The sequence below is a fragment of the Brachycentrus maculatus genome, unplaced genomic scaffold, assembly GCF_059751285.1.
Source record: "Brachycentrus maculatus isolate JH-2025_06_01 unplaced genomic scaffold, ASM5975128v1 h1tg000119l, whole genome shotgun sequence".
NCBI classification, from domain to species: domain Eukaryota; kingdom Metazoa; phylum Arthropoda; class Insecta; order Trichoptera; family Brachycentridae; genus Brachycentrus; species Brachycentrus maculatus.
In genome coordinates, this window is record NW_028280872.1 from 3,499,511 (window position 1) to 3,514,939 (window position 15,429).

The following is a 15,429-nucleotide window of genomic DNA, read 5'->3' on the forward strand; positions in this document are numbered from 1 at the left end:
GTCAAAAATGAAGAAAAAAACCTTATCATGTTTTGATTTACCAAAATGCCAGGCGACCTCTCTTCCTCTATTACAATATCGTGAATCATGGCATTCAAATGGGAATATTTGCCTTGAAATACGCCAGCAGTCATCGTAGGTTTGATCAGTATATTTATGATTCTGGTGTAACCCGATGACGCACCGACAATTCTCAATTCGTACATCTATCATTCAATCGTCCCACTCGAAATTCTTGATTTATTTGAGAAATTTGCATTGTTAATAATGGTCTTGCAAGATATTGGCGAGAAACTCTATTGCTGTATTAATTATACGCTCTCTTACAGGGCTTTACAAAAATGTCAGTATTCTATTTGAGGTGTTTTCGACGCCTACACAAAACGTATGTTTTATTACGTAAATTTACAGCATTTTGAGCGTGTCCAAATACTTGTTCACTTGTTCTGGATTATCGCCAATTATAGGAGTTATTTTTCATACTATTTTTGTCAAAAAATAGTATGAAAAATAACTCCTATAATTAGATCCTTTTGTAGCCTTCGAATAATAATAATTTGTGTTTTTTATACAGGGTTATTGGTAACTCGATGTGTTCCCGGCAGGACGATGCAAGAAATTTAAGTAAACATTTATTAAACTTATAATTTGACCAGTTATATTATTTACAACATTTTGAGTGTGTCCAAGTACTAATTCACAAAATCTAGATTATCTCCAATTACAGGAGTTATTTTCATATTATTTGTTGACATCTCATCAAAGATGAAGAAGAATATGGAAGTCTGGGCATTAACGGGGCTGTTTAAGTGATCACTTTACACACGTGTAACATTCACCAATTCTATATATTAATAATAAGGAATAATATTATTTATAAACATTTCACAAGGGTCTCTGCTAAATAAAAAGCTTACTCAACTCAATCACAGATAGTGTTCAGAACTTACATGAGAAAGAACGATAGTTTAGCACACTGAGTTGTTTGTATTATTGAATAATTTCAGTCACACCCCTATCAAGACTTCAAAAAGTCGAAATGTGTTAATACTGACCTCAAAACACCTTTTTATGAAGGGTGTGATATGATTTCAACATAATATTGAATTGTAGGCAATAAATAAAACTACATGTTGTACATTTTTAAACATTTTATTGTTTTTATGACTTTTTACCATTCATTTGAATGAAATTGCATCTTCGTTCGTTCGTTTTTTTTCGTACACATTAATAAATCAGTATGTACATTTTCAAATTGCAGCCCTTATGTGGTAATGGATTTTCGACCAGAAATTCCCGATTTAATGTTCTTTGATCTTAAACCTACACTAGTTTTCACACAATATGGTAAATTTCGCACATCACAGAAAGGATAGTATAAGAAATATAATATGTAAACTAAGCTATATTAGATTGTGAAGACTTTGTGGTGTGCAGCGAGTATATACGTCATAGTTAGTACGATAATAGACAAATAATAAATAAAAATAATATTAATATATAGGTTGAAGACATTCAATATCACATATTTGTGTCATGGCAGTTTTAGGGAGTGATCGTCGATATCGTGGATTTAATAATGGCGGAGAGCTTTGGCGTGGGCGGCAAAGTGTTCAGCTTTTGCGGCCGCAACTTCTGGGGTATCCAGGAGGAATTGGCCATCAGGGGTTAGAGCTACTGGAGCGGCTGGAGCATATCTATAACTCAAGAAGTTGACAGCAGGTTGGGCGTAGGAGTATCCGACAGGAGTGGCAGATCTCAAGTAAGGAGTGTTGTACACTAGTTGACCATAGTTGTACGTCTTGCTAGAAGATACTTTGGAGGCCTGTTTGGCGTAAGCCTCCAAGTGGGCGGCGCGAGCTGCGGCTACTTCGGGCGTGTCTTGGATGTACTGAGCAACTGGCGCTTCCGCTCCGTAACGAGCGACGGCTCCAGACCAGGAAGAGCTCTTGGCGTTGGCTAAAACTGCGGAACGCGTGCTCAAGTGCTCGGCGCGAGCTTGTTGAACCTCAGGAGTATCGATCAAATACCCATCAGCGCCGACTTTAATATCAGCGTCTGGTCCGTTCCACTTTTGGTAGTGAGATGAATATGCTACTGGGTTGATGGTGTATGCAATTGACGGGGACGTGTAAGATACAAATGAAGGGGCTGAACCTACGACAGTGGCGCTATCGTCTGAAGAACCATCATCAGAAGTTTCTCCAGCAATAGCTAGTTTGGCCAGATGAGCGGATTTTGCTTGAGCGACTTCGGGTGTGTCAAGGACAAAGCCATCGGCGGATACCTTGATGTCAGCGGGAGCATCTTCCGCTTTAGACAAAAAGGGCGTGCGCACAGCAAACACGGAAACTGAATCACCTTGAGAGGAAGATGTGTCGCTCAAGTCACTTTGGTCACCGCCGGCAGCTGCTGCGCGAGCGGCTTCAGCTTGGTATTGGGCAAAGTGAGCTGACTTAGCCTGGGCTACTTCAGGAGTATCGAGTACATGTCCGTCGGCGGAAATTTTGATATCAGCCGCTCCAAAATACTTGAGTGCTGGCGCAGGCGCGACAACATTAATAGGCTGCACGAATCTGTACGAGACCGCGTTGTTTTGAGAGAATTGTGAGTTGTATGATGCCTTCGCGGACTCTTGCGCGAATCTCGCCAAGTGGTCAGCTCTGGCTTGCGCTACCTCAGGAGTGTCCAAAACGTGTCCGTTAGCTACTTGGATATTGGCGATCTCGTACGATCTCACCGCTGGCACGGGAACGGCTACTGGAGCTGGAGCGTAAACTTGAATAGGTTGAACAAACTTGTAGCCGGCATTATCGTTATTGGCTTGTACGTCCTCCGGTTGTTCTGGGTTGGCGGCAGCAATGGCGGCCGCTTCGGCAAACTTGGCAAAGTGCTCAGCGCGGGCCTGGGCAACTTCAGGGGTATCCAAGACGTGACCCTCGGCTGAGACTTGAATGTTAGCGGGTTCGACTGGTGCAGACGACTTTACAGCTGACTTGACTTCAATTGTGTCCTCGTCTACCCTATTTTCAGTGTTTTCATTGTAATCGCCCTCCGAGGAAGCGCCAACCCTGGCAGCTTGCTGGGCAAATAAAGCAAGGTGTTCAGCACGAGCGTTGGCAACCTCGGCGGTGTCGAGAACAAATCCATCACTAGAGACCTGCAATTATCACAACAAAAGAAAAAAACATTAATGCTTTTTGGTTGAATTGAAAATTTTGATAACCAACATAAAAATTTTGTTAATGCGTTGATTTTTGGAACATTGATTATGATACTGTGATTTAATAACTGAAACTTTTAATTATGCACTGTCCTAAATTTTTACGGGTCATGAAGCATTTCGAGAATACCTCTTCTGTTTTCAGACTAGGCAAAACTCTATTTGTGAATGTAATGAGGCGTCATCACAAGATATCCCTTATTTACTGTGGATATTCATTTTTTAAAGAAAAATTTAAATTGTAAACAATATGTAAAAAAAAAAAGGTATGCAGTTGACAAACAATGATGAGGCATCAAGATCTATCAGATTTAGTGGTGTCTTATTTAGAAAATTTATATTCTTGTCATCAAGACGTATGAGACAAATAAATGAACCATGTGACAAATTTTGATTGATATAATATATTTAATCTATTGTATTGTATTGTATCTATTTTATTATTCTTAGTATCTACCTTATTCATTCATTATTTACTATACATGTGTTGCCTACTTTCAAAATGACCAGATCCATGTAAGTCGATTTTACAAAAAAATGCAAAATTCTCCTGGTAACATTTATATTTCAAAGATTTGTCCATCTTTAGAAAAATATTATGAAACAGAGAATTTTCCCATAATTGTGGAATTTTTTTTCAGTATTAAAAAAAAACAAAAGATACAAACCGATAACGACGTCATCTTAATTTTTGACCTATCCCCGCTCTCTGGTTGGTCGATATGGGTCAGAAGACAAGTTCCATGAATATAGCAGAATTTGAAATACAACGCTGTTTTTAAGTATTTTTAGAAGGGTTTTCAAGTATGTAACTATTTTAAACAATAAAACCCACAATTGGCATTCCGATAGAGTATTTATTTTAATATCTTATGAAATTGGATCTGGCGGATTTTGAAAATAGGCGACACACATATTCACTAACCATTTTTCGCTCAGAACAAAATTACATCGGTCGCTTAATTAATTTTGTTTTTAGAGTTGAAATTTGACTATTAAAATATTCAAGAACTAAAACAACAACTATTTTAAGTATTCGGACCCTTTCATTTTGCATTAAGTTAATAGTAAATACGTGTCTTTGGACACGTATTAACGGAGAGTGACAGGAACAAATTAAAAGATCCATTTTTTTGCTTAATATACGACCTCAATGCAGCAATTATTTTAATGATAACTTGCTTTATTATGTCTTCGAGGCATGTTTACGGAATATATCATAACACGTACACTTCGCAAAGAATTTAATTGGAATGCAAATAAATGCGTAAGTGAAAAATAATTATTTTATCACTTTATTATGCCTCCAGATCTATCACATTAACGTTAACTTTTTAATATCATTGATTGTCAGTTTGTATTAATTAAAATTTTACTTTATTCATTTAATAAATTACTTTGTATGCTTGTTATTACACTATTTCTTAATTCCATACATACAATTAGCAAATTATATATATGTATATATTTATATATATATATATATATATATATATATATATATATATATATATATATATATATATATATATATATATATATATATATATATATATATATATATAATATATATATATATATATATATATATATATATATATATATATATATATATATATATATATATATATATTTATACATATATATATATATATATATATATATATATATATATATATATATATATATATATATATATATATATATATATATATATATTTATATATATATGTATATACATATATATATATTTATATATATATATATATATATATATATATATATATATATATATATATATATATATATATATATATATATATATATATATATATATATATATATATATATATATATATATATATATATATATATATATATATATATATATATATATATATATATATATATATATATATATATATATATATATATATATATAAATATATATATATATATATATATATATATATATATATATATATATATATATATATATATATATATATATATAAATATATATATATGTATATATATTTATACATATATATATATATATATATATATATATATATATATATATATATATATATATATATATATATATATATATATATATATATATATGTATGTACATATATATATATATTTATATATATATATATATATATATATATATATATATATATATATATATATATATATATATATATATATATATATATATATATATATATATATATATATATATATATATATATATATATATATATATATATATATATATATATATATATATATATATATATATATATATGTATATATATACATATATAAATATTTATATAAAAAATTTTTACCTGAATATTAGCAGGCTCTGCATGTTTAGCAGCTCCGAAAAGAGCACCTCCATAATAGGTTACAGCAGGTCCCACAATAACCTGAAAATGAAATAGAGTCATGAAATCAAAAGAAACAGCAGAATATTTAAAAAATGGTTTTGTTTATAGACTTAGTATAGTCATAAAACAAACGCTGAAGAGGGAAACAAGTTGTTGCCGAAACTAGTTGGTTTTGAATTTAAAAAAAAGTGAGTTGATAAAAAAACAGTAATTTTATTACTCCAAATAACATAGGAAAAGTGATTGTGACCTATGTGATATACCTCTAGTTTACAATAAAAAAATAAACAGTAAAAAGTCAAATAAATCATCGATTCGTTCATTTAACTAAGAGACAGATAAAGATAAAGACAGACTCAATACAATACAAGACTCAATACAATTTTCTATACTCCTCATTCAAGTTTTTAACCAAGCCTTAAATTTTCGGCTTCCAACCAATTTATTGGTATTTTTCTTACAATTTTGTTTTAACTGTCAATCTCTGAAACATGTTATTTTAAATAAAGATATTATGTATTTATTTATTGTCGACATTAACGTGTTTTAAATGCCTTCAAAGATGAAATAAAAATTAGATAATCGAAAACACCCCAAGGTCGGTTAGTTTTCATAATAAGACTAGAATTCCGGTTAAACTCGTTTTGTGGTCTATTTAACCATTCTAGTGATGATGATAACACATGCCATAATTAAATTGAAACAGAACAACAATTTTATGTTTTTGAAACACCTTTCTGTCAAACCAATAATTTATAATGATTTATATTTTTGGGGGTATATATTAATATTATAAATAAATAGTAATCGATGATATGTTTTTAAAATGTTTTTAATCAGTTGATCCAGTAGTCACTTTGTAATAATATCAACCCATTTTAAATTTTAATTTTACTCAAATACCACTACTTTTTTAAATTGTAACATTATGACAAGCATTATGGCAAGCATTTTAGATGTACCTATTCTACATTATGTAACGTTTTCCTAATTATGTGAAATTCATTTAAACAAATGTCATAATAAATTATTTGTTCATGACATATGGGAACGAATGCAGACTAGACACCGCAGCAACAACATAAAAAAAACGCGCTAAGGGAGTCAGAAATAAAAAGGAGCATATTTGGCAAGAGTCTACGAGATAGAATAAGGAACACCAGGATAGGAGAAATGTGCGAGATCGAAGATGTCATTAGGTGGGGAGGCAATGAAAAAAACAATAGGATGCGCATGTGAGGAGAATGGAACCATCCAGACTCCCTCACATTTCACTGGGACAGACTCAACCATAAAAGGATGGATTGACAGCTGGGAATCGACATCGCAGGAGACTAATCCCTCGTAAAAACAGGCCAAAAGCCCTACACCAAGAAGAAGAATAAGAAGCCGAAGAAATTTGTTAAATTTTTCATTTTTGGATTTATCAAGTTCACATTTATTAATAATATGTATATGTCATCTGTTGCTACAGACCAATCCGCAGGATTGAGACTAAAGAGAGAGATGTATATTAGTAATACGAATTTTCTTTAAAATGAATTATATTTCAACAATCGTGAATAATAGCAATGTAGTGTTTAATATTTAATATTCTCACGCAATCTTAAAGATAGATGTCTTTTTAATTTAATATCTACTGGCTTTGCTTGAAAATTCTTAAACTTGTTTTAAAAAACGTATAAATCAACCTCAGCGCGAAAAAGGTTAACGTTACTTGAGTACAGGTTTCAAGTGTCAGATTTGAAATAATGATTCCAGATCAATAACACATTTTACGAAGGTTTTCAACTTGTATCTCGTGAAAAAATACAAATTCTTAATAGTTTATTTTTAAAAAAATATTTTTGCCTTTTTAGACAAACTTTGAAATTCAATTAATTTATTTTTTGAGAAGAATATGGAAGTCTGGGCATTTACGGGGCTGACGACCGTAAATGCCCAGACTTCCATATTCTTCTTCATCTTTGATGAGATGTGGTAAAACAATATGAAAATATATTTAACTATATTGAAAAAGAAATTGATCTTTAAAAACTATTTTTTACCAAAATTAGTTTTTCAAAAAAGCGGAAATGGAATCAGATAATTAAAAATAAATTGATTTATATAAAAAGTTAATTGAGTAGGTAAAAAGGGTACTTTATCAAAATAGTTTGATATTCGTCGGACTTTTTTAACGTCTTCGACGACATAGTGATTATAGCTTCATGCAAGGTCAGCATAATGTCATATAATTCCTTATAAATTTACATAATTATTGTATTGCTAATTCTACGGTATATTTCATAAAATTTTCACATATATGACTAATTGACGCATATTTACGACAAAATAAGTATTGAAGGAAAAATTAAGGTATCAATTTATACTTTCCGCAATTTTGCACCTTTGGCTCCACGAATTGAATTCCAGTGCAATTGAATTTAAAAGGAGGTTATTTTGTTATTTAAGTATGAATATAGGTGGAGATAAAGACTTGTGAAATTAGGAAAAAAAAATTAAGGCTGAAATTAAGCTTTACCGATAAATTTAATATGTCAAAAAGTAAAAAAAAATAAAAACAAAAAGTAAAGAAACCCACATTTCGCTCACTCCTTTCAAGAACGTCATAAATAAAAAATCATCCATTTTTAGATGTGCATGTTTTCGGAATGCCCAGAAAATGTACTATATCCCAGCAAAAGAGGCATATTTTTAACTTAATATTTACCCGCTACAGGACAGAAAGTGTTGTTTTTGCATTTTGAAGAAAATGTATTGTCTAATTATTATTTTGAAATAAACTAAATATTTTTTAAATGGAGAAAAAAACTTCAGGTTTTACCTAAAACGATTGTTGCACAGAAAAAAGTTCAATAAGGGTCTTGATATTTATTTTTAATACATTGTATTATAGTTTTAAACTTTAAAAACGTTCTCCTGAAAAATCAAGTATTTTGATTTATGACGCTCTTGAAAGGAGTGAGCGATTTGTTAATTAGAATAATTTTTTGGATGTGAATTTAGGGGAAAATTAATGAATATACAACTTACAGGAGCTGGTTGCGTATATTGTTGCACAAATCTTTGAGCTGGATAAACTTGGTGAATCGGAGTCTGGTAGCTGTAGCTAAAACTCCCTCCATCATCAGCAAATCTGACCACGGGACCCAACACACTGGGGCGAGCCAACACGCCCGTCACAGAAAGAACTAAAATCTGAAATGAAAAATCAAATTGGTGACAAGTTTCTTCCCGTCTCCATCCCAACTTATCGACTTTGTAGACTGTTGGGATCAGCACTCCTCGTCCTCAGGTTATAGGTCCTTCTACCATGGACAACGTCACCTAGGCCATGCCTTTGAATCATGTTATCTTTCTGTAGCATCCATGATTTTTAGGTCTTCCTCTAGATGTCTTTCGAGGAAGATCTATGGCAATTGCCTGGTTCACAATATGTTCAATTCTCTGCGTCCTATGTGTTCATACCATTGAGATGGTACCATTTTTTTTACGATTTTGTTACAACAATAATCTATCATTTTTTATTAGTGATTAGTGAAATACCTTAAATTCCAACTGTAACTTCAAGATTTTTTACTAAGTAATTTATTTATAAATGCATTTTCTAGAAAAAAAATCCTAATTCTACAGTTTGATATAATTTGAGCTTTCTTAAATGTCTAAAAATTCTATAACATGATTTTTTACATCAAAAAGTTGCAATTTTTTTATTAGTAAAAAAGGCGATCTTTATTTACGACGAAAATTACATACCAATTTTATATCAACTGTTGATGAGATGATTTTAAAATATGTAACATGAATCATCAATTTTGTTATGTCTATAACTACATGGTTCAGATTTTTTTGTTCAGGCAAACCGCCAGAGATGTCGTAATAGCTGTAATCTATTTAAATCAGAAAACAAAAAATTGGTTCCAAAGGATTTTGACTCTTAGTGACTCAACGGAAATTCTTCGATCGGATTAAATTTATTATATAATGATACTATCGTACTTAGCTCAAAAGGGGTAACTGACGATTTCGGGTATTTATGACGTGTTTTTTCATTAATATACGTACTTATGGTGAACAGTAGATGCTTTATATTTTTGGTGTTTTGGAAATATCTACTTTTTAAGTTAAAAATATCATTATATGTCTTAATTTAGTACAAAAGTAGTAATGATAATAATAAGTACAACTGACATTATTTTAAATGAAGTATATGTTCTGTACCAGGTCTGTCAATATGTATTTACATAAAAATACATGTATACTATCCGATTTTTTTTAAAATATGTATATTTTATTCAAAACATTGCCCATAAACACATTTTTCCAATTTATTTGGTAATATTTGAATACCAAAATAAATAAAATAATAAACTATTCAGAAAAAACAGCCATGGACTATTTTAGTAATATAATGATTTAAAAATACGTCAGTCTACATTTTTATGGGATTTTTCTGACAAAATTTAGTCTGAAGATGCCTGTAGATGGGTGAAAAATTACTCATTTTTCGGTGTTATAATAAAATAAAATAGTGGCATTTACCAAGCGAAATTTAAATTAAAAATATTTGGTGATATCGCCAGAGCAATGAACCCTTCTTTTAATGTACATAACTCAAAATGTTTATATTTTTAGAGACTCGTCTGCAGGTAGGATATTAAGAATAAATTACATTGAAATGAAATACATTTAAACACCCTATCCTATGTTAAAAAAAACATTTTTGATTTCATTTTGCAATTGGCAGGAATCGAACCCACATGTCAGCAAAACTAATGAAATCAAATGATTTAACCCTCAATTAATTTCAATATTTTAATTTAAAGATATGTCTACTTCATTGATGATTCGTGAATCGATTTTCCCTTTTTATGAAAGAAGATGGAAGTCTGAATATCCCAGGGCTTACGGCCTGCCATTTGTCTGGCTTAAGCGATCACTTTATACACGTGTGTAACGTTCACCATTCTGCCCAATTCTTGAAAGCCGTATTACCCAAATGCTAGTACGTAAGCCCTGGAATACTCTTTCATATAAAGACTTATACGACATATGGACTTCCATCTTCTTTCATATAAAGATAAACCACATATATTTCATATCAAGTTGAGACACCTTTTAATTGACATCTCATCCGTATGGTAAATAATCCAGTGTCCAATATAATAAATCATATTAAATACATCACTCTTATTACAAGGTTCATATTATTTTTATGGCGTTTTGTTTACGTACGTTTTGTTTAATATCTACGTCGCAATAACATAACAGCAAAAAATAATGCCACTCCCATTATTGAATTTTTTGCTTTGTAAAAGGCACATATAATCAGGGGCGTGCACTAAAAACAGTAGTTAAAAACAGTAGTTTTGAGATAAACGAGTTGATAGTTAACTTACAATGATGCTTTTTGCCAAAACATGTATGAAATTAATAATTTTGGGGCTATTTGGATAATGAATATCTCGATAAAGGAAAGAGATAGAGCAAAATTTGTGATTGGATATGATAAAAAAACTAGTTATAAGAATGCTTTAAGCCGTGAAAAGCCAAACAGCCGCAACTTGAGTTACGGCTAGTTGCCTTTAGATATTAGTGTATTCCATTTAGGCAGAAAAGCAGTGCCTATCCTAACTTACCCGCGACGCATAAAAACGCAACCAGTCCTACCCTACCTTATTAAGTAGCACCTAGCTTGCCTTACTACCTATCTCTACTGGCTACCCTAGTTAGTAGTACCAGCTTAACTTACTACCTATTTCTACTGCATATACTAATTGATTCTCGTTGCACGCCACTGCATAGAATAATACATACTGCAAAATTAATATTTTACATATTCATAAACTATTGATTTAAATAAAGTCACAAACAATTATTCAATCTGCGCTGACTTCCATTTGTTGCTACCTGTATTGAAAATTATTCAAACATCATTGTTTTTTTTTGTTAGCTCTACTAAAAGATTGTACGATGAGTGTACTATATGTAGTACGCATTGAATTCTGCCTTATTAACACTTCCTTATAATTTCAGACGCCTACGTTACTATGAAGTAATGAGACAACAGTAAATTAAAATATTTTGAAATACTGTCTACAAAACGTGGGAAGATCGAACCAAGCTTAGTAGTTGCGTTAATGTGTATATGGGATTAACTTTATCGGTTTTATTTATAAGTGGTGCATGCTTGAAATTAATTTTATTCGATATTCGTCCTGAATTCTTGAAATTTAATCAGTTATCATGTTTAATTGCGGTTTTCTTGATGATTTTCATATGAAAATGCATATGCAAAATGTTGTAGAATTATTTCCTTTGGCATTTGCGGAGGTCTTCGCCAAAACGCTACATTTCCATTATAAATGATTTTAAGCTAAACGCATTTAAACTATGAAATTTTATATTAATTGTCATTATTTTCTATTATTTTTTGTTTGTAAATAAAAATAAAACTTGACACTGGCAGAAACATCTTTTCACTGGGTGACTGCCAAATAAATAAAAAAAAATTGAAAGTTATCAGGAATTTTAGCTTTTTCGATTTTTCATATTAGTTTTTTAGGTAATAAACCAATATCGTGACAAAAATCTATTGTAACGTTTTGGTGCGATTTAATGATTTCATATTGGTTAAACACAGGATTGGTCACGTTTTGTCGCAATTTTTATTAAGATTTCGATATAATACAGTAAACAGAACAGATTTGCATTTAAAGGATTTTTGTGCAATATTGGAAATGTAATTTTATGGCTAGAACCTCCACGTTCATAAGTTCAAGCTAACATCAATTTGACAATATATGAATATTACAAGGAAAATAAGATCACCCTTAATGAAATGTAATTTGAGTTCATTTTGTCAGAAATAAACATGCTTTGTTGTGTATATGACATAGAATTTCGTCTAGCCGCTAGTCTGATGATGTCGGTAACGACGAAACATGGTCACTGGTCAAATTAAATTAATGACGGAAAACTATACCTACAGTTGTTATGGAATTTAACATGTACATATATGAAATTTAACTCTTAAAATAGAATGTAATCTTTTAATGTGTATCTCATCTGAGTGGAAAAAATTTTATTAAAGGGTGTTATGAAAGTCTGAGCATTTAAAAGGCTTTCGATCTATCATCGGCTGGTCAAGGTGATCACTTTTTACGATATGAAAAAGAGGCCATTCCGATCACAATTGAACTACGATATTTTGTTATGATATTCGATAGATCTATGCATATGCCTTTATGTAATAGATATTATTCACGTCCAAAGTACCATCTGTTAAATTTTCCGTAAAACTTTTTTTAGCTTAGATCAATATTAAATTTAGCTTAGATCAATATTAAACATAACAATTTGGGTACATGCTTAGGGGTTAAACATGGCTAAATTGGGTACGTGTTTAGGGTTAAACATGGCAGAATGTAAAAATTTATACTCTGCGAATAGTGACCACTTAAACCAGCCGATAACAGGTCGTAAGCCTTGTAAATCCCCATATTTTATTTTTTGAACATCTGGCCTATTTTGACATTACTTTAATACCTTTATAAATACTAGGTTTAAATTTATTATTAAGGTTCTTACAAAATATTTGGAAAAATATATAATATTAAAAAATATATATATTATTATTTATTTTCATCTCGATTATTTTTTAAAAATTAAATACTTGAATACATCACTTTATGAGTTTTATTTATATAAACGACTAGTTTCGAAAACTTACAGATGTTTTCATCTTCTGGTTAAAATTAAATTTTAATTTTTACTAGAAGATTAAAACATCTGTAAGTTTTCGAAACTAGTCGTATATAAGTATAAATAAAACTCATACAGTGGTATATTCAAGTGTTCAATTTTTAAAAAATAATCAGCATGTCATTCCACAAAGTTAATGCCGAATCAATAAATAATATTTTCATCTCACTAAGAATCGAACCTGTTACCTAATGCAAAGTACCCAATACGCTCACCATTACAATCAGTAGCAGTAAACATATTTTAAAGTAAATACATATCTCTTACCAGGAATTTCATTTTTTCTTCCTTGCGTTTTCTCTGCCCTCTTCAGCACAAATTCGATTACAACTTCTAGTACTTCCAGAATAATCCGGAACTTACCAGGATGAGCTCGACTGAAGACTGACTGGAGAAGAGGCTGAGGATCCTTATATATAGGCAGATGGTTCGGACCCAGTATCTTCCCAAGAGTTGATCTTCGCTTTTTGCCACAACTTGATCTAGCAGGGGCGCTCAATACAATTTTATTAATATTGATTATTAAAAATTCAACAATTGTGTTAGACTATTAATTAGTTTTATTTCACACGACTAGTTTATAAAACAACAGGAAAAAATTAATAAATAAAATATTTTTTTTAAATAAAATTAAATAAATATATTTTGTGTAACAAAATAACGGAGCGGGGTTGTAATATATATCTGATAAAATAAGTAATAAATCAACTACTCATTTTCAGTATCTAATATCTAAAATTGAAATATTATTTCGGATTCTCTTTCTCTCTCTCTCTCTCTCTTTATATACATATATATATATATATATATATATATATATATATATATATATATATATATATATATATATATATATATATATATATATATATATATATATATATATATATATATATATATATATATATATATATATATATATATATATATATATATATATATATATATATATATATATATATATATATATATATATATATATATATATATATATATATATATATATATATATATATATATATATATATATATATATATATATATATATATATATATATATATATATATATATATATATATATATATATATATATATATATATATATATATATATATATATATATATATATATATATATATATATATATATATATATATATATATATATATATATATATATATATATATGTGTGTATATATATATATATATATCCTCTTTTATATTTTTATCACAAAAAAAAATATTTTTTTAAATCTATTACTGTTTATGCGTATTTTTCCATTCTAATAATGAAAATAATAAAAATAAAAACAAAATCAATTTTTCAAAACTCTTTTGTTTCTTTTGATTTCATTATTCGATTTATTGTTATTGTAGAACCCGCAGTAACCTATTTAATAGTCGAAATGTCAACCAATGTACGAATGAAATCCTACAACAGTTCTCATATACTCTTTCAAAATTAATGCAAAATGGATGTTCTATAATGAACAAAATGTTGAACGTTACTCCAGTATATAAAGTGATCGCTTAAGCCAGCCAAATGCCAGGTCATGAGTCCTGGAATGCATAGATTTCCATCATCCCTTCACGTAAAAAAATAAGATACCTTTAGTATATATTTTGATATATTATCCGTAGGGAGGAAAATCCAGTGTCAGTAATAGAAAGGGCTTTTTATATTAAAGTAAATTGTAAAGAAATCCAAAGGACTTTTTTTATATTAATAAGAGTAATAAAAACGGCCTGCAGTTGACACCCAATGCAAGGTCGCTCACACTAGTCGGTACCCACTGGTTTCCGTTTGTCGCCACTTCTCGTATAGCACACACTGGATATAGTACACACATCGTGCATTCGCGGGGCGTCGCTAGAGCCTCACAGATCATCCGACATAATCTCGGAGCTTAATAAAGCGTATCCTCCCATATCATGATATGATACCGACGTGCCCTACGTAAAGTGCTCTAACTACATTTTTGTCAATTTGAGATATTTGGTGAACGATATCAACTGACCGTTATCTTCTCATATTT

The 15,429-nt window shown here is 30.0% G+C and overlaps 1 protein-coding gene across 1 annotated transcript; it reads right to left on the bottom strand.

Moving 5' to 3' along the window:
- Window positions 1-1,133: 1,133 nt before the first annotated feature.
- Window positions 1,134-13,778, bottom strand: LOC148309703 (uncharacterized). Its single transcript, XM_088259654.1, has 4 exons — window positions 13,660-13,778; window positions 8,662-8,826; window positions 5,584-5,664; window positions 1,134-3,160 (listed from the first exon to the last, which is right to left on the bottom strand). The coding sequence occupies exons 1-4, from the start codon at window positions 13,669-13,671 to the stop codon at window positions 1,574-1,576; spliced, it is 1,845 nt and encodes a 614-aa protein (XP_088115780.1). The 5' UTR covers window positions 13,672-13,778; the 3' UTR covers window positions 1,134-1,573.
- Between the last annotated feature and the right edge of the window lie 1,651 nt (window positions 13,779-15,429).

What these genes read in the sequence shown, in the direction of transcription:
- LOC148309703 (XM_088259654.1), bottom strand. An exon ending in AATATACGCAACCAGCTCCT is followed by an intron (nt 5,665 to 8,661) that starts GTAAGTTGTATA and finishes TTTCATTTTCAG; the next exon opens with GTTATTGTGGGACCTGCTGT. An exon ending in CAGAGCCTGCTAATATTCAG is followed by an intron (nt 3,161 to 5,583) that starts GTAAAAATTTTT and finishes TGATAATTGCAG; the next exon opens with GTCTCTAGTGATGGATTTGT.